The sequence below is a fragment of the Myotis myotis genome, unplaced genomic scaffold, assembly GCF_014108235.1.
Source record: "Myotis myotis isolate mMyoMyo1 unplaced genomic scaffold, mMyoMyo1.p scaffold_m19_p_7, whole genome shotgun sequence".
In the NCBI taxonomy this organism is placed as follows: domain Eukaryota; kingdom Metazoa; phylum Chordata; class Mammalia; order Chiroptera; family Vespertilionidae; genus Myotis; species Myotis myotis.
The window spans coordinates 39,482,829-39,503,270 of record NW_023416379.1 but is presented as its reverse complement, the minus strand read 5'-3'; the positions used below and the strand labels follow the sequence as shown (position 1 = coordinate 39,503,270).

The window sequence follows — 20,442 nt, the reverse complement described above, 5'->3', positions numbered from 1 at the left end:
CCGGCTTTGTTAGTGTTTTCATTTCGATTTTAACCCTGACGGCCAGCTTCCCTGAGTCCAGGCTTCTGAAGGCAAAGCCAGGCCCAGTGAAGGTCACCCTTCGTAGCCTTAGGGGAGCATTGGGAGACCTCATTCTCCTCAGGCCTTTTTGAATTGCCAACATGTTGGCTTTAGTTCCCTCTTCAATTTATCTTCAGAAGTCTGGATGAGTAAAATTCCAATAAATGCCAAATAGGCTAGTTAGGGCCCATTTAAAATTAATTGTTTAGGGCAGGGGTTAATAAACTAAGGCAGCCAGAGGCCTTTTGCCTGGCAGTCAATTTTTTTACATTTTCAATGGGTTGTTTAAAAAATACAAAGGATGCCCTAGCCATTTTGGCTCACTCGGCCTGAGAACTGAAGGGTCCCAGGTTCAATTCCAGTGAATGGCACATACCTCGGTTGCATACTGAATCCCCAGCCCTGGTTGGGGTGCCTACATGCAGGAGGCAACCAATCCATGTATTTCTCTCACATTGATGTTTCTCTCTCCCTCGCTTTCTCTTTCCACTCTCTAAAAAAAAAAAAAAAAAAATCAGTGGAGAGGATTAACAAAAACAATATAAAGTGAAAAATTTCTGTAAAGACAAAACAAAGGGATATATGACAGAGACCTTTTGTGGTCCACAAAGCCTAAAATATTTGCTGTCTGAGCCTTTAGAGAAAAAATGTAGTGACCCCAGGTGGAGGGCCGGCAATAAGCTGAGAGGCTAATTTTCAGGTGAAAGTAGAAAATACACAGATTTGATCAATGAAGAGAATAAAGAATCAGACTGTTCTAATTCTCGAGTGTTATAAAAGGGGCACACAAATATACATCATCTAAGGCAGCGGTTCTCAACCTGTGGGTCGTGACCCCTTTGGCGATCCAACGACCCTTTCACAGGGGTCGCCTAAGACCATCCTGCATATCAGATATTTACATGACGATTCATAACAGTAGCAACATTACAGTTATGAAGTAGCAACGAAAATAATTTTATGGTTGGGTCACAACATGAGGAACTGTATTTAAAGGGCCAGAAGGTTGAGAACCACTGATCTAAGGGCAAGGTCATTTGCATAAGTCAGCCAGCGATTCCTAGGAGCTGTTTCAGGCACTGGAAGGGTCAGCTCAAATAGATTTATTAGGTTATGTAACGTCAGAAAGACTGGCTCCAGCAATTCTTGAGAACTCAGGTTAACTGACAGCGAAGGGAAATGTCTAGCCTGGAGCAGTGGGCTATTTGGGCCCATGGACTAGCTCAGGTTTCAAAAGACCCAGGAACATCAATTTTTTAAAAATATTTTTTTGATTTCAGAGGGGGGCGGAGAGAGAAACATCAATGATGAGGATCATTGATCGGCTGCCTCCTGCACGTCCCCTACTGGGGATTGAGCCCACAGCCCAGGCATGTGCCCTTGACCAGAATCAAACCCGGAACCCTTCAGTTCGCAGGCTGACACTATCTACTGAGCCAAACCAGCTAGGGCTGAACGGCTCTTTAAAACTATTGGTCATTAGTACCTACCTTAGCTATTTGGCAGTTTGACCCATTCCAGACTTCTCTGTTTTTAAAACTCAAACTAAGAAGATATCTGACGATGGAAAAGGTTGGTTTGGTCACAGCTCGTGGCAAAAACTGATCTAAACAAAAGCATTTCATAAAGATTTGTGGACTCTTGTAACACACTCATTCCTACTTGACACAAATAACAGCTGCTTTACGTATAATGCTGTGTGGCAAAGCCTCCTCAGATAAAAGATTTGGTTATTTTTAATGCAGTGGTTCTCACCTGGGAGTGATTTTGCCACCGGGTACATTTGACAGTGTCTGGAGATATTTTTGGTTTTGGGATGGCATGGACATGGAGTGGGTAGAGAACAGTGATGCTGCTAAACATCCTATGGTGCACCGACAGCCCCCACAACAGTTATCTGAGCCAGAATGTCCAGAGTGATGAGGTTGAGACCCTCCTCTGATGGCATGACAAGGAAGAATTTTTTTAGTGGTTCTTGTTTTCCCGGAGAAGTATGGAAATGCTGCTGGTGTATGTTTGCAGTTTTTAAAGGATGAACAATTTAAAGTTACGACTTGGTATGTCGTGGCAGAATGCACGGGAGAACGATCAGCCAGCACTCTGAGGGAGGAAAGTTTAGCCTTTATTTCGCAGATCTGGTAGTCCAGGGGAATTCCGAATCCAAAGCCTGAATTCTACTCATGGGGAGGCTCTGACCTATATAGCCCCTCCTGTGGCGGCCCGAGGGTCCCCGCAGCTCCGCCCAAGTCAGTCTTGGCGAGGCCTTGGGGGCACGCTCCGCAGCTCCACCCAAGTCAACTGTGGCGGGCCCTGGGGTTAGACTCCGCAGCTCCGCCCAAGTCAGAGTGGGGAAGTAAGACTACAGTTTTAACCTGATGCTGAACTAGGTTGCAAGCCCTCCCTACCCCCCAATTTTCCTTTTCAGGTAGAGGCCTATCTAGACCTTATACCAGTAATGGTTAATCCTTTCAAAGAAATAGCTTTTTTCCTAGGAAATATGGTGCTAATTGCATTTATCAGCCAACAAAAAAGTAGACATTTGGGGAATAATTTGTGGTTTATTTGGTCAATAATGATTGGGGAGATAGAAACATAACTACCATTTTTCAAGAAACAAAGAAGAAAATAGATTTCATTTGGGGTGGTAGTGCCGGGTCCATGAGCTTTAAAGGGTGAGCCGTGTGTATCATGACTTCCACTAGAGTTCTGCCTTACCTGGGACATAGAGATGTTGGCCTTCAAACATTTACTGTTACTGACGACACTGCGGATCGCAGGGAGCAGGAAGGAAGCTGTAAACTCCATCATGCAGACTTAGGAGAGCAGCAAGAGTGCACCTCCCAGACTGTCTTTGAAAATCAGCCCTAGCAGGGTAGTCTCAGTAAACGCCATGAATCAGAGTTTATTTTCCCTTGAGAACCGACCAACATGTTAAACATTTACCAACACACCATTGGGTGGAATGGGGACGCACGCCCGCACGGTTTCCCATTAGGACAAGCCCTCGCACCAGTATTCACCAAGTTCTTTCAGGTTATTTTTTCTCCTCTGTTGGTTTCATGTATTTCACAGGTCCTCCCTGACTGTAGCCAGCTATTCTAATGGGTGTAGTGTGTATCTTTCTTGGTATGCATTCTTGTAAAATGTGTTTTGCTGTTCTCTGCACATTTAAATTTCATAAATGGCATTACTATATATTTCATTTTGAATCTTTTTTCACTCAGAATGGTTTTTAAGATCCACCGATGGCACTCACTATAGGTACATCTAATCTATTGTTTCTCTCTGCTGCATAATAAATCCCAGTGTGCATCCACATTTTGCCTACCTTTTTTTTTTTTTTTTTTTTTAAGAGAGAAGGCGGTAAGGAGAAAATGAGAGAAACATCCATTTGTTCCACTTATGTATTCATTAGTTGCTTCTTGTATGTGCCCTGAACAGGGATCAAACCTGCAACCTTGGCAGATCGAGACAATGCTCTAAACTGAGTTACCCAGTAAGGCCTTGCCTATGCTCTCTTCCAGACTCCACCAAATCCCCTCACCACAAATAACAGTGCTTGCTTCCTCTCCACAATGGCTGCACCAAGCTGCTCTCCCACCAGCAACACACAGTGCCTGCAGGCCCACAGCCTCACCCAGCCCCTGGCACGATGACCCAGCTTTTGGACTTCTGCCAGTCTAATGTAGTCTAAAGAGGTGCAGTTGTAACAGACTTCATAGGTTCTCCTTTCCTATAATGCAAGTGGAGTAGGCAGTTAAACAGCATGAGCAGAGCAGAACCGTGAGCCAGGTGCAGAGGGTCACCGGGGCGGAGAGCCCCAGGTGCCTAGCAACGCACAAAACGACAAGCCCTTGCCTGACCACTCCCTTAAGCATTAACTCCTGGAAGGTGACATCTAGGCTTCAGTTGTTTCAGCTCCAGGCCCAGAGAAGCAGCACCATATCAGGACCTGCTGCACTGACTAATGACCCCCTGGCACCAACCACTCAGTGGAGGCCCCGAGGAGACCTGGGGGAAACATGCTCTATTGAGATCTTCCCCTGAGACCTTCAGATAAAAGCTCTAAGGAGCATCCAGCCCCCTTCCCCACCCCCTCTTTCCCCAGGGCATGCTCTCTTTCCTGGAGTATGCCCTTGCGCCTCCTCAAGATGCATATCTCTCACGCTCTTTCTTCTAAGCTCCAAGGGCCCTTTTACTACTGTCACTTTCTAAATTTTCCTTTAAGTTCCTTGGCTCTGAATTCTTTCAAGCCGAACAAGGAGGTTGCTGAGCCGTCCAGCCCTAACGCATGGCTAATGCCAGGTGCCCCTTTCCCACCGCCAACACAAGCTCCCACAGCCTGCCCATCTATAGCTTGGACTTTCACAGAGGGCTCTGAGACCGCCTCTCCTGCTGCTCTCAAAGCCATGCTTGCTGGCTCTTTTATATTTTTTGTTCATTGTTATTGGTTAACGGACCAGGTATATTAAAAGGAGGATGGTGGAAGCCTACCATTCTGTCTCATCATTGATGTTTCTGCCTCTCTCTCCCTCTCCCTTCCTCTCTGAAATCAATAAAAATAATATATATTTTTAAAAAATAAAGTGGGAAATTTCTATTTAGAGGTCTGGACTGGTTATATTCGTTTTCTGGAGCCCCACTCAGAGGGATTAGATCAGGGGTCCTCAAACTTTTTAAACAGGGGGCCAGTTCACTGTCCCTCAGACCGTTGGAGGGCTGGACTAGTTTTAAAAAAAAAAACAAACTATGAACAAATTCCTATGCACACTGCACATATCTTATTTTGAAGTAAAAACAAAACAAAACAGGAACAAATACAATATTTGTATTTGCATGTGGCCCGCGGGCTGTAGTTTGAGGACCTCTGGGTTAGACACTATTAGCTATTTCCCCACAGAATATGTGAGAATTTTCTTTAGGGTGGTGGGGGAAATCCCTTAACTCTTGATTCTGAGACAAAGGTGAGGCTGAAATTATAGGAGCCAGCTCTGGATCTCAGCAACACCATTACTGTTAATAACCTGAAGAGAAGGCACCCATCCCCGTGGGCCAAACGTATGCTGGAGTATATGCCTCATCGTGCCTGGAACTGTGCCTGTGTGGAGATTTCAGCTCATCCAATCCAAGGAGACTTGGCTTTAATACCTCGTGTCAGAAACGGAGCCCCAGGAAGATCAGGGCATTGCATTCTGCAGCACTGTGTTCCGGCCTGTGAGCAACAGGAGAGTCGGGGAACCGGAGACCCACAGGTGCACCTCAGACCAAAGCCTGGCCTGCTCCACCTGGGCGGGCTCAGCTGTCTGCACTGAAGGCAGGAGCCAAGGCCTCGGGCTGCCAATGCCCACATGCATCTGGAAAACCAGTTCCAGGCCGGAGACGTCAGGTTTTGTGCTGTTTACCACCAGAACCTTCTCTCCAAGCTAAACAGGCTTCACTACCAACGAGGGAGGCTGGGACTTGTTAGAATCATGGAACAGTGCCCAGAAGGTAGCAGGTGTTTCAAATGCTTTTGCCAAAGGAACTTCCTTTGAGGCAGAGAAGATTCCTCCTGCATTCCTTGTTGTGTTTCCTGTGGCATTAAAAGTTTTCATGAGTCAAATTCTCTCTACTTGGATGGATCCAGAAAGCTCAGAGACTGTAGACAGTTAGCAAAAGTTAAACGTCGGGGACTACTAGGTAGAGAGACGGAGACATTTACTCCACACAGCTTTGCAAATGGCAGCACAGAAATCAAGAGCACACACTTTGGAGTCAGCCTCGCCATCTCCGCTACCTGTATGACCTTGACCAAGCTACTTAACCTCTGGAAGCACCCCCTTTTGTAAAATGGGGGATAAAATATCTTGCCCACAGGGTTTCCATGAGGATTAAATGAAATAATGCTTGTGAGGTCCCTAGCACATTCCTGACCCATTACAGGAGCTCAGAAAACAAGGAGTGCTTACGAAAAACAGAACTCCCTGTAACAGGGACCTGCCAGCCCTACTGAACACACAGCTGTCACACGGGAGGAGCCTGTGGAAGGAGGGGCTGTGGCATTATATGCCCTCAATCCCTGTGAAGGACACAGCTCCCCATCGGGACCAGCAGGACTATAAACTCTATTTAGAAGAACAAATGAATTCTCACTCCTTCAAATAAAATCAACGGACATGCTCCACCACGCAGAAATGTTCTGGCAAAAGGCACCACATTCGGCAGCCCCCTAAGCCCTGATGCTGAAGCAAGGCAAACCACCTCTTCCTACTGACCTAGAAGCTAAGATTTAGTTTACCACTAGTGGAGGAGTCGTCAGTTTTATTTGAACACAACAGGAAACCACTTGTTTCAGCTCAGATCTCTTTCTAATGGTCAGGAAAGTGCTAAGGCCTTCAGTTCCTGTATGTACACAGATAATCACGGCGGGTTTTGTGAAGTTACTGTAGTGCAGTAAGTCTCAGCGTGCAGACCCCAGCACCAGCATCTCCCAAACCTACTGAATCAGGACCTCTGAGGAGCGGGGACCAGCAAGCTGGTCTAACATGTCCTCTGGCGGTTCTGCACCTTGTGGGTGCTGATGGAGTCCCACCCAGACCCCTTTGCCACTGCCTCCATCCTGTAGCTGCAAGGGCCAGTTACCCTCTTCCCATGGGCAAGACCTCAGACCCATCATTAACCAGCCCCATGGCTTCAACTGGGACTAGTTCTGCCGAACAATTCATATCCTAGGGTTTCTCAGTGGATGGGGAGGGAGCTAGACTGCAGTGGAAACCACACGCTTGCCTGTGGCTTTTCCCTGGACTCATCTGCTTTTCCCATGCTCCTCCTGACAGTCAGCACACCCTCAATCAATTGCACAAGAACCCCCGTCTCAGATTCTGCTCTTAGGGAATGCAATCCACAGCAGTTAATTTCACAATCTCAAAAAATGCACTACCACCAGAACATGTCTGTCCACAATTCCCAGTTATTTCACTCAAGGCAATTCTCAAACCAGCGCACCTATGCCTAAGCCCCCTAGAGCAGTGGTTCTCAACCTTGGCTGCACATTAGAATCACCTGGGAATCTTTCTTAAATCCTGATTTCTGGGCCTCATCCTCTGGAAATTCTGTTTCTTTGTTATGGGGTGGGGCCACAACATTAGTAACAAAGAAACAGAATTACTAAAATCAGGATTTAAAAAAAGATCCCCAGGTGATTCTAATGTGCAGCCAAGGTTGAGAACCACTGCCCTAGAGGCTTAGAGGAAGCAGTGACAGGACACGGACTTGCAATTGTTTTTGGATCTGAACGTTTGTGTATTGTGACTCGGGGAATGTAGTGTTTTAGCTCCTGAGACGGTGTAATATGGTGAGACATGCTTGGATTCAAATCCTGGCACCACCATTTGCAAGTTGTGTTAACTTGGACAATAAAGCTGCTTCTCTCTTCTTCCTCCTTACCACAAAGCAGAGTGCCCAAAACACTGAGTTTTTATGAGAATTAAATGAGATGGCATAGACATCACTCAGGGCCTTAGCTTTCTTGTCTTAACAGGCATAATTACGGGATCTATTCACAGGGCTCTTGAGGATCCAGGTACAGCTCTCACATGGTATACACTACACGAATGTTAGGTGCCATTATAAGGAGCAGGCTTGACACATGCTCACTCCCTTCCCACCACAGGCCAGGGGGTTTCAGATTTACCTGGAAGCTCCCTTAGAATCCACTGCATCTCCATCCCGGTGACAGTGGAAACGAATGTGGTGCGGCGCCCTTCTCTGAGATTCCCTAAGGAAGCTCACACATATGGAAATGCTCTGAATTTTCTCTTTGGTAGAAAACAAAGATCCTTACAGCCAGAAGGGGCTTCAGAATTTAGCTCTCCGTCTAGTCCTGCTTAAACTTGCTCATGTATTTCGCCTCTGGGGCTCCAGCCCTTGACCAGTCCCAACCCGCACGCAGCTCAGTGGACGGGTGTCAGGCTCCCAGCAGCACTCACTCACCGGGGAAAAGTGTCCCCGTCACAAGCCACAGCTCACTTCACCTATTGTGGCCCTTGGGCCAGAAAAAGTTCCTCTGACAGCTTGAGACATTACTTTTACTATGAAATATTAACATTGATGATTTGTAATTAGCCTAAGGGTGAGAAAAAACAAGCATCCTTTTGTTATCAGTTAATAACACGTTAGCTCTGAGGAACTAAATCCCATTTAATCCAAAGGGAAAAGCAGCTCTGCGGGGGGGGGGGGGGGGGGGGGAGGAGGGGGGCCTCAGGCGGGGAGCGCTGGGCGCCCAGGAAAGATAAAGTGAATGCGCCTCCACCATGTGTCCAGGAAGCGGTTTGTGTAGAAACGGGCTAGGATTTATTAGGTGACTTCTCAGTCATTCAGCTGTGACAAACTGAAATCCTGTGAGCTTCCGACACCCCAAGTGTGGAAGCCCCAGAGGCTGGGGTGCCCCAAGCATTCATGCCCGCCCCACCCCCACCCCCAGCAGTGAGGAGGCCGCAGAGTAAGACAAACAGACCAAGAAACGTCTTCCCTAAGGAAATAAGATGTTACGAGGCCATATTTTTTCGATTTTTAAACATTTTATATAACTCATAAAACAGTGCTTGTATAAAAATTCACACAAAGTTGCTAGAGAGCATACAATTTCCAAAAAGGTCCTGGGTTTTTGTTACATTCAGTTTTCTAAGGATGCACTCAAATCAATGGTAAGATGCAGACATTATGTGATAGTTCATTATCTTTGGTAAAACTATGCTCATTATTTTGTCTCCTCACAGTATTAACTCTGATATCCACTTTGTGCAGGGTCTGCTATCACTAGGATGTCAGAAAAACATTAAGGCTGGATCTACGCGAGGCAAGTATTTCCAAATGGCAGTAACAGCCCTTGGCCTCCAGCCCCACTTCATATCACCTAGCTACACAGGCAGGGAGAGGGCGCCATGGGCTCCAATCAGGGGTCTTGAGAACCCCCTCCCCCATCAGGCAAGAGGCAAACGTTTTGGGGAAAGGAGGAAACTGAGGCCATTTCTACAGGAACCCGGTGCCATGCTGTGGTCTGGTCAGGCCAGTGACTCTTACCATTTAAACAGCTAATCCATTCATCACTCAGTAGATCCCATTGGTGGGTTGATGATTGCAGCTGACATGATGCCCCTCCCCCTCAACTTACAGAAAGGAAGGTTCAGGGCTGACACGGAATGGGGAGGGGCACACTAACACCCTCGACACAAGACACGACTTTATTCCCTGTCAAATGGTTGCTGTCATGTAGACACAGCCAAAGTGAACTGAAGCAGGATTAGAACACTTAGTACATTCAGGACTACCTTCATACATTCTTTTAAAAGTTCCTAACACAGAACATGAGGGACGCTACCACCTAATGTGACTAGCTATTTCACTTAACATCAGAATGTGTCTGTGCTAACTCTTTACTTCTCCGGATACAAGGCAAAAGAACACCCCGAAAAACAAGTGGAAACCAAAAAATTTAGATAGGGGGAAGGGATGTGCCAACAGATTTTATGGAAAACATTACATTTTGAAAAAAAATAAGTAGTTTGTACTTATATTGCTTCATGTAAAAACTGCCCCTGAGCCCACCTGCATGGCTGGGGAACTGAGGGCACCATACAGGCCACAGGGCCTGCATTCGCTTCCTGCCGACAGTCCAGAGGGACAGCAAACAGCTCCCAGAGTGTGGCCACCTCTCTTCACTGAAAGGGACACTAAGGTTGGGGGGGGGGGGGGGAGGGAAGAAGCCCTACACAGGAAAGGTATAAAAGGAAACCACCCAAATACAGTTTCCAAAAACATGATCTAGGTTACGGAGACATAGTTCATCCTTAGAACCTAGAACCTGTTGATTTCTTTAACGTGGGTACATAGGGTTTTAAAAAATGATTGTGCTTCTGAAGTTGCAGGGTCACATTCCACCCTCTAGAAAGCAGGACAGTTTTCACATGGCTTGGAATCCTCTCGGATACATCCTAGAGACCAGAACGAATTCCTCGGCACTCTCCAACCAGCAGGGCTGGCGGGCCAGTGCCACTGCCATCTTTGGGTACGGGGTAGGGCGTGTGTGTGCATGTGTGTATATGCATGCATGTGTGCATGTGTGCATTTGCGTGCGTGCATTTGTGTGTTTGGGAGACTAAGGCATAGAGAAAGGCGCAGGTGAGGGGGCGTGGGGTGAACCTCCTGGCTGCTCCAGTCCCTTCTTCTTTCCAGGCACAAAGAAGTTGAAGTTGTTTATGTAGGTCCCCATCACTCGTTTTTTAATAAGAAATGTGTGCGTGCATGTGTGGGTGGGTGGGAGAGTCATTAAATCCCTGTGCATTTCTAAATTTCAATAATTTAGGACTGCAGTTTCGACAGAAATAATCTGTAAATGACATTTAAAAGCAAATTTAATAGAGCTAGGTCAACACGTAAACATTGTTCAAAATCCTGTCATATATATTAAAACAAACAAACCTGCTGGGTGCAGGCAAAATGCTGTCCTACAGCCACCGGAACCGAAGTCCTTGTCAGCTGTATAAAGACAATTCACAGATAGTTTCTGTTGTTTCTGCATTTTAAGGTAGCCAATATTTAAGCCACAGGGTTTTATGACTACCCTGTGTGACTCATTCATGTTTCCAGGTTTCTGGTATGATGCATTCAGTTTGAGTTCTAGACTGTTTCCTTTTCCTCTTAGGCATTTGGCCCCCAAGTCAGGTCCATAAAAGTATTGTTTTCAAGAACTTCTAACTACTGGGGAATTTCCTGGTCAGAACTCCTGGAGAACATGCCACTGGCCTGAAATAGTCTGACCTTCCCAACCAGTGGGAAGAGAAGAAATGTCACAATCCAAGGCAAGGGGCCAAGATGTAGGACAGCAGGGCCTTTTAGGGGGTCTGAGGGGGGAGCTCTGAGTGGACCCTGGGAAGGGACACGGGAGCCCCGTTTGAGATGACCTGTGTCCTTCCAATACCGGGCATCCCCAAGAGGGCCTGAGGGTCTGGGCCTGCCCTGAGGGACAGGAAGCATACTGATCGGAGGAGCTAACGCGGAGCTGTGGAGAAGTCGCCATACGGCTCCCAGAACCCAGGTTTTGTACAAATACACACACAGAAAGTAAACAGTTCGTGGTGAGTCCAAAGGGACCCGTCCTTACATCAAACAAGAAGCCAATTAATTCACACACACTGTTCTCCAAGGACATGTGTCGGCCCCTCCAACCAGCCTCCTCGTATGGAGAGGGAAGGGGGCAGTGGAAGGACACAGCTCAAATGACACTGTGAACGTGTTCCCACGTCTATCTACATTCATCTCATCATCATCCAGTGTTCTTGTCTACAGAGAGTGAGCACAGCATCCTACCCACCCAGCAACGACGAGCAGGCCAGGCCACGAGGAAGCCCCTCCCTCGGCACTGCAGCAGAGGGAGGGAGCGAACATGGTCAGGAAGGATGTCGCGCCACCCCGTTCCCTCCACTGCCATCCAAGGGGCATCCTGACCCTTCAAAATCCGAGACAAAGACAAGGTCAGTCAGCTCGGTCTCTACGCCCCCTGAAGCGATTATTAGCCACCATGCAGAAACATGGCCACGCTAAAAATTTCATCAATCTGAAACCACCTTCAAAAGAAATCCCAGCAACTGAAGTCATCTAACAGTATTTCACCATGAATATTTAAAAGACTTTTTTTCCCCCTAAGCAAATTGGCCCCCAAAGAGCCCAAATGATCTTTTAAAAAAGGGTTTCCTTTTAATTAAAAAAACAATTGATAAAAATGGAAGATGTAAAATGTGGGAAGAGGAACAAGAGTTGCTGAATTTGCATTTCAAATTGAGAAGAAGGGAGGACAGCCAGGAGAGAGAAGCCTGCTCCTGAGGCATCTGCTCTCACAGCTCAGCCATCCCCAAACTGGCTGCACCCCTGGGGAACTCGGGACACAGGTCGGAAGTAAGAGAGACCAAATGTAAGGCTTCGTTCTTGTGGTTGGGTGGGTGTTTGTGTGCAAAAGTAGTAAGCCACTTCCCACTGCCATAAGGTGCGTGTCTGTGGATACCATACACGTGCTCCGAAGGAAGGCTCAGGCCCCAGGGTACCGTCACTTCTCCACCTTCTTGGCTTTCTTCAGGATGTCACATTTTTTCCTGTTGGGGCGGCGGCATCGCTCATCGATGCTGGGGATACATTCGTAATGCCACACCTCCTCCATCTTCTCCACAGGGTACACGGCCTCCACGTAGTGGCGGATGAGTCTGAGCCGCGTGGGGTCCAGCTGCTTCTTGTTGCAGGCCCCCGAGTGGTTGTACTGCAGCCGGAGGTTCTCGGCTGTGAAGAGTTCGGGGAAGAGCCTGACGAGGAGCCGCGCGGCGAAGTTGCCCACCGAGAGGCTCTGCTGCACGATCTCGCGCACCTCCTTGTCTGACAGCAGGTATGGCGAAGGCACGGGGAAGTCGGGCGAGGGGACCACCAGCTCGTCCAGCGGGATCTTGCAGAAGTCTTTGCTACTTCTTTCGGGGGGCAGCGGGGGCCCCTCAAATTCCTCTCGGAACCTCTCGGAGTTGACTGCATAGCTTGCCAGGTCCCTGCACTCGGGGCCTGGCACATGGACCTTGCGCTGCTGCTGGTAGGAGCGCCTCTGCTCCGTGTCCCGGCGGCGGCAGCGCTCGTCCAGTTTGCCCACGAACTCCAGCGTCCAGACGCGGTCGTTCTTGGCCCGGGGATAGAGCAGCTGCACGTAGTGGCGAATGAGCTTGATGCGGGACGGATCCAGCTGCTTCTTGCCCAGGGAGCCGCTGCAGTTGTACTGTTTGCACAGGTTCTCGTGGGTGAAGAGCTCGGGGAAGAGGTGCACCAGCAGGCGCAAGGCGAAGTTGCCGATGGACAGGCTGCTCTCGTAGATGCTGCGCAGCTGCTCCTTGCTGAGCAGGCAGTCGCCGCCAGGCACCTCGAAGTCGGGCTGCGGGACCTCCAGCTTGTCGAAGTCAATGGGCACCAGCCAGATCTTCTTGGACCGCCGGCCAGGCCGCTCGCCCTCGAAGCTGTCCTCCACCTTGATCACGGAGATGTCGTCGGGCAGGCTGGAGGAGTCGTAGCAGTCGTCCCGCGGGGGGTCGCCCTCGCTGCCCCCGTCCAGCCCCAGCCCCTCCAGCTCGTCGTTGATGCGCTGGGCGCACTGCTGCAGCCAGGCCTCCTCCTCCTGCATGTCCGGGAAGTAGATCTCCGTGTAGTTGCGGATGATCTGCAGCCTCTGCGGGTCCAGCTCCTGCTTGCCGCCGTCCCCGTAGCAGCTGTACTGCTCACCCAGCTTCCGGTGGTCAAAGAGCTCGGGGAAAAGCCGGTGCAGCAGGAAGACCGCGAACTCTCCGGGCGAGGAGGCTTCGTCCAGGAACTCGGTGAGGTCCTGCGTGTCCACGACGTGGTCCGAGGCGATGGTGCTGCTCCGATCCAAGGACAGGGCCTCCTCCTGGTCTTTGCTGTCCAGGAAGTGGCCGGGGTCCACCTGCTCGGCCTCAAAGAAGCTGGCGACCTGGCCCGCTGGCTGGCTGTCCTCCATTTCCCGCTGGGCCCAGAAGCGGCTGAAGAAGTCGTTCAGCTGAGGCAGGCACTCCGCCTGCCACACGGCCGTGTCCTTCACGGAGGGGTAGTAGACCTCCACGTAGTTGCGGATGAGCTGCAGGTGCAGCGACTCCAGCTTCCGCTTGGCTGCGAAGCCGCAGGCGCTGCAGCCGCGAGAGAAGTCCACGTCGCTGAAGAGCTCGGGGAAGAGCTGCACCAGCAGGCGGCAGGCCAGGTCCCCGCCCGACAGGCTCTGGTCCACGATCGGCTTGAGCTCGGCGGCCGTCAGCTGGTACTCGGGGGGCGGCTGGAACTTGGCCACCATCTCCGTGGGGCTCACCTGCTTCTTGATGCGGCTCACCTCCAGGGACAGCAGGTCCACCTTGCTGTGCAGCTGGGACATGCTGGAGGAGAGTGTGTTGAGCATGTAGAACATCTTCTGGAGCAGGAAGTAGATGTTGGGGTCGCCGTCGGTGGTGGCCGAGGCCGCACTGCCGCTGTCCCGCTTCTGTGTCTCGTTCAGGAGCCGCAGCGGTGAGGGGCTGTTGCTGGGGTTTGCCTTCTCCAAGAGCTCACACGTGCTGAGCATGTCGCCCGCGGGGGGGTTCTTCTTCTCCATGATCTTGTGCGAGATGCCGTACAGAGGCTTCTTGTAGGAGGGGGTGGTCGCGTCATGGCAGGGCTCCTCCTCACCCGGCCACGCGGAGACCAAGTGCTTGCCCCTGCCGGCCTGCTCCCCGTTGCCCTGGCAGGGTGAGCTGTTCTCCCGGTTCCTCATGCCTGCTAGGAGCGCCTGGAAAACAAAAGGTGTGTTAGGGGATGTTCCGATTTACTACACTCGACACAGGTCTGTGCCACACACACACACAAGGGCCAACATCAACTGCAGGAGCATGTGAGGAGCCGGTTCCCTCGCCCTGGACTCACTCTGTCCAGAACGCACCACGAATACAAACACGCGTCTCAGTGTGAATCTGTTCATGCCCCTACTTCCTGAGAGAGGCTGCAACTGGACCTGGAAGGCTGCGAATTGCTGAGGGACACCAGCGCTGGGCTTTCTACCCAGGGCCCGACAGGAGACACAGCACCATGGCTGGCAAGGCCAGGCAAGAACCCTGCTGGGGGTGGGAGGAGACCATGGGAAGGAGGAGCTCCTGGGCAGGTGACCTCACTGACCGCAGCCTCAAGGCGAACAGGCATTTCCATGTGGACAGCTGAGATGGCCGGTGGTGGGCACAGAAGAACGGGGTGTAGACAGTGGCAGTGAGCTGCCCACTCCACCACCGCCTGGAATCACATCTCACCTCGACTGGAAAAGGGCTAGCCCAGATGTTCCAGAGCCAGTGCTACTGAGTCCATGAAATGATGGGGCCTCCCAGGTTCTAAGCTTTGGTCTCCCTGTTGGTCCAGCAGCCCTTCTCAACCAGAACTCCAGGAGGAAAGGAAGCCCCACTGTCCTAAGTCACCCACAGTCTGTAATGAATTAACATGTATCTTATGCATCTAAGAAGGGTACTTGCTATGAATGATCCACTTTGCTCAACAGAGGTCTGTGAGAGAATGAAGACTTACCAACAAAGGTCTGAAGGGCAGGTTCCTCCACTCACCCAAGGATGGTACACACTGAAGGCCCCTTGTTGCCAGACACCCAAGGAAGCTCAAGATACTCTTTAAGAACCTCAAAGCTGGACTCCACACCCCACCATGGGACAGACATCACCCTGACCGTTGGGAACCCAGAGTTCTCAGTGCTTTCATCAGTAGTTTCCCCACTGCCAGGCCCTGAACATTTCAAGAGGCTTATTTACATACATGTGGACAGGCGGTTTTTGAGAAAGGTTCCAAGGCAAGTCAGTGGCGGTGCTGGCTCATTCTACCATGTTCCATACACAAAAATGAACTCCAGATGGATTGTGGACCTAAATACAAATCCTAACTTAAAATTCTAATACTTCCAGAAGAAAACATACGAGAAATCCTTTGTGACCTTGGTTTAGGCAAAAATCTCCTAGAATACAAGCACAATCCATACCGTAAGAGAACAAATTGATATATTGAACTTCATCAAAATAAAAAATTTCTGCTCTTTGAAGGACACCATTAAAAGAATGAAAAACAGCCTAGAATGGAAGAAAATACTGGCAAATCATTTATCTGATAAAGGACTTGAGCCCAGGATACTTACAGTACTCTCAAATACAGTGATAGACAACTCAATCAGTTATTTCAACAGCCACTTCAAAGTAGATATATAAATGGCATATACGCACATAAAGGACGCTTATTAATAAAATGCAGATTAAAGCCACAATGAGGGGACTCTTTCCCCCTTCGAGATTCTTTCCCCTTCCCCACGTGGGACTCTGTACTTGTTCTTCAATAAATTTCCACCTTTGCTATACCAAAAAAGACAAACAAACAAACAAACAAAAAACCCACAAGGAAATGCCACATCACACCCACCAGAGTGGGTAATAAAAAAGACGATAAAGAGTCCTGGAGATGAGGTGAAGGAACTGGAACCCTCAGACACTGCTGGCGGGGACAGAACCACTTTGGGAAATACTTGGTACTTCCCAGAAAGTTAAACATACATGGACCATATGAACCAGGTATTCCATTCCTAGGAATTTACTTACCAAGCAAAATGGAAGCACAAGATCATATAAATACTTCTACGCAAATGTTCATGGCAGCCCTATTTGTAAATAGCCCCAAACTGGAAACAACCCAAATTTTTATTAGCATGTATATAAACAAACTGTTATATTCGTACAAAGGAATACTACTCATAATAAAACTGCTACACCATGATAAATCGAAGTAATTATGCTGAAAGAAGCCAGACAAACAAGAGAGACCATACTATAGGATTCCATTCACATAAATTTCTGGAAAATACAAACTTATCAAAAGTGACAAAAAGCAGATTAGAAGTTATGTGGTGTGCAGGGAGGATGCAAAAGGGCACAAAACTGTAATGGTAGCTGATGATGGATATGTTTATTATCTTGATTGTGGTGACGGCTTTACTGACATACACATGTCAAAACTTACCAAATGGTACACTTTATGTGCCACTCATTGTATTTCAGTCCTAACTTTATAAAGCTGTTTTTGGCAAATGTTGAATTTGACCCCCAAAACGTATGGGAATATATTTCCCAGGGTGTAATCAAGCAAAAGAGCTCATTGGCAAGCACTGGTGGCTGTCAGGGCAGCAGGAGGGCTGAAGCTTTACGAACGGTTCACGTCCACAGACCTGTGCCCAAGGCAACTGCGGGATGGACGGGAACAAGGTGCATCCGAAGGAAAACGTGGCTGGCTCGGCTGGCCCGGCCAGGGCTTCTGAAATGCAGTCCCTGGAGTCTTGCTAGAATGAGATCCTGATCCCTGGCTCTGCATTTCGAACGAGCTCCGGAGGGGGCGTTGGTCCTCTCCAGGCCCGCTCTACGTTTTCCTCATCCAGGCAGATTCAGTGTCATTTCCAAACCTTCCGATAACTCATGCCGCATCAAACAGCATGTGAGGTTTTCCTCTTGCGGGGCAAGGAACAATTTCAAGAGGCTGGGGTTACAGTGGCAGGTGAGCAACATGGTGTGAGAAGAGGAAGGCCCAGGGTGAAAACAGGCCGCGAGGGCACATCATCATAAAACCTTGATCCTTCTAAACTTCCATGCTATTTTCATTTAAATCAATCAACTACTTCCTTGACCCTCTTAGATAACAAAATAATGACTCATATTACAGAGAGGTTAATTTTTCTCTGATATCTCTGTTGATAACCATGCCAAAGAAAAGCTATTTTACTCTCCTAGGAACCTGAAGACATAGGAATTCTTGTGTTTTAATTATCCCACAGAGCTGCCCAATACTTTCTCAGGGTTCATCTGTCTAAGCTGATGAAGGGTCAGAGGCACTGGCCCCTCCTGTACCTCAACCCCCCCCCCCCCCACCCCAAGAGCACAAGAGCAGGACATGCTGGGTTGGGGAGCCTGCCCCTGCCCTACTCCCTCCTGGGGTCTCCATCCTCATCCAATAGCAGGATGGTTACCTGATGGGAGCAGGCCATTCCTGAGTCTACCCCCAGTGCCAAGCACAGTGCCTGGGACACAGAGAAGCTCAATGAATGTCAGTTAACCACATACAAGGAAGTTTAAAGCAGAGCAAGGGGTTCTACCACTCTCAAATACATGCTTAAGACAGAGGAGCAGTTCAGACAGGCCACTAGCTTCATGAATAACTTGACTGTAGAGGTGAAAGGAGTGGGTAAGTGTTCAGCTCAACTGTCATGCTGTCTGCCCTCTGTGTGACCTTGGTTACATTACATGACCTTTCATGTCTCAGCTTCCTGTGCATAACTCAGGGATCAATAATGTACCGGTCTCATGGGGTTGTGAGGACTTAATGTACATAAGTACTTAATATTTATTATTACAATATGATTATTATTTTGTTGTCATTAATCCTCACCCAAGGACATTTTTTCTATTGATTTTCAGAGAGAGTGGAAGGAAGGGAGGGAGGAAAGGAAAGGAGAGGGAGGGAGGGAGGGAGGGGGAGAGAGAGAGAGAGAGAGAGAGAGAGAGAGAGAGAGAGAGAGAGAGACGTGAGAGAGACACAATGATTGCTTGCCTCCTGCAGCACCCCACCTGCAACCCAGGTATGTGTCCTTGACCAGGAATTGAACCTGCGACCCTTCAATGCATGGGCTGATGCTCTAACCCACTGGGAAACACTGGCCAGGGTTATGATATTATTAAATAACTAGTGGCCCGGCACACAAATCCATGCGTGAGTAGCTCGCTGCCGCTTGCCTGAGCTGGCCACCCGCCCTCCGCCGCTGGTAGCTCTCCGCTGCTTGTAGCTCGACGCCCTGCCCTCCTGTAGCTCTCCCAGCTCCTGGCTCGTGGCATGCCCTCCTGTACCTCTCCCCGCTCCTGGCTCGTGGCATGCCCTCCTGTAGCTCTCCACCACTTGTAGACTGGTCATGATGTTACAGCGTAATGGATAATTAGCATATTCTACACCTGATCTTAGCCAAAAGGCCGAGAAGCGATAGCATATTCTCTCTTATTATATAGGATGTTACTCCTAAGCCAGAGCAGAGGTAACCCTATGGGCCTTTTATAAAACTAGTTGTAATGATTACTCTCTACTGGTAAACAAGAGAGCTTGCCTACAGCACCAGGAGCAGGGTAACTCACTTACGGAAGGTGCATCTTACAGGCCTGTTTGCCAGGGGAGGAGTACAGGACAACTGAGCTAGAGGTGGGGTTTTAAGCTCTTAATATATTTTTTTGTTCTGCTATCTGGCAGAAAGCAAAGGAATAGGAAGGAGGAAAGGAAGGAAGCCTCCCCGCCCAAATACACGCATCAGAAACTTGGAAAAAGGAAGGGATAGAGATAATTAGAAATCTTACCCCTAATGCAGTGTGTTTGGAACAGTGGGTCATGACCCATTAGTAAATTGGTGCAATTGACTTGATGGATCATGACTAGCATAAGAAGAAAGAGGGAGGGAAGGAGGAAGTATGAAAGAAAATAGACTAGAAAATACCACAGTGCACTGTGCATGAATTAAATTCGGGAGTTTTGTTTCATTTCTGGGTGTAGCTACATAATTACATGCAAACTCATATATGTGAGCTGTATTTCTCTGCAAGATGGATTATGGCTGTGGGTCACTGTCGAAAAGCACTGCCCAAATAAATTCAAAGTGCCTTATGTGCTCATTCCTGCAGACTGTAAATTAGATTTTTAGCAACTTATGCACCTTAAATTCTATTATACCAAAATAACTTTGGTGGTCCCATGGATCATGAGATAACTAGGAGGTTTTACCAATATAGAGAAATTTGAGTGTGCCACGCCAGCACGGCCAAGGGTGAACCTGAGTGGAGCAGCTGAAAGGCTTAGAAAAGACAGACAAGAGAATGAAAGCTGGGTCTCGGTGGGACGTTGCTTCTCTGAGAGAGAGTGACAGTGCCCACAAGCCGTGTCTTTATTTTATAGACAGATTCCACAAGGCAAAGTAAGGGCATGATCAAGATGTTTACAACATTCTCGTGGTTTTCAATCCTACTCGACTACACACACCTGAACTCTAAAACTCAGGCACGTGGGGCCACGTGTTTGGACCATAGGTTCAAGCTTACAACGATAGTTGTTGGCTATAATTGTGCTGGGAGGGCTCTGCCCTCCAAGCTGGGACTTGGACTGTGCCCTCTCCTCAGTCCAAGGCTTGAACCTGTCCATACACTGTAGCTGCTCCCCACATGTGAGTTTGTAATCCCATCACTAAAGAAATCATAACTGCATTAGGAATGATTTTAGCAACAGGGTCTTTGTTTTACAAGTGACTCCACTAATATTTTTTAAAAAGATTCTGTGAAGAGAGATCACCAGAAACCCACATGCCAAGCAAAAAGAGTACAGGTTCTAAAGCAGTGGTTCTCAACCTTCCTAATGCCGCGACCCTTTAATACAGTTCCTCATGTTGCGCTGACTCCCAATTTCACTGTTACAAATTGAACATAATTAAAGCATAGTGATTAATCACAAAAACAATATGTAATTATGTATGTGTTTTTCGATGGCCTTAGGCGACCCCTGTGAAAGGGTCGTTCGACCCCCAAGTTGAGAACCGCTGTTCTAGAGGGAGATCTGAACAAACCAATCCCAGGCTAGAAAGTAAGCAGGGGGGGGAAGTTTCTGGGTGAACTGTTTGAATACCAACAACAAACAGACGTCCTCTGACTCCCCTACCTCCCCACAGCAGGCAGAAGGCCAGGGTACATCGGAACTGGAAATCCCCCCTATAACTCTCAATATTCAGCCTCATTA

The 20,442-nt window shown here is 48.6% G+C and overlaps 1 protein-coding gene across 2 annotated transcripts in view; it reads right to left on the bottom strand.

Moving 5' to 3' along the window:
• Nucleotides 1–8,598: 8,598 nt before the first annotated feature.
• Nucleotides 8,599–20,442, bottom strand: part of BEND3 (BEN domain containing 3) — a 35,249-nt gene continuing 23,405 nt past the window's right edge. For both annotated transcript variants that reach the window (XM_036317615.1, XM_036317616.1), the window contains one exon: nucleotides 8,599–14,389. In XM_036317615.1, the coding sequence (XP_036173508.1) occupies nucleotides 12,140–14,389 (2,250 nt within the window). In that variant the 3' untranslated portion in view covers nucleotides 8,599–12,139. The remainder of the gene's footprint in view (nucleotides 14,390–20,442) is intronic.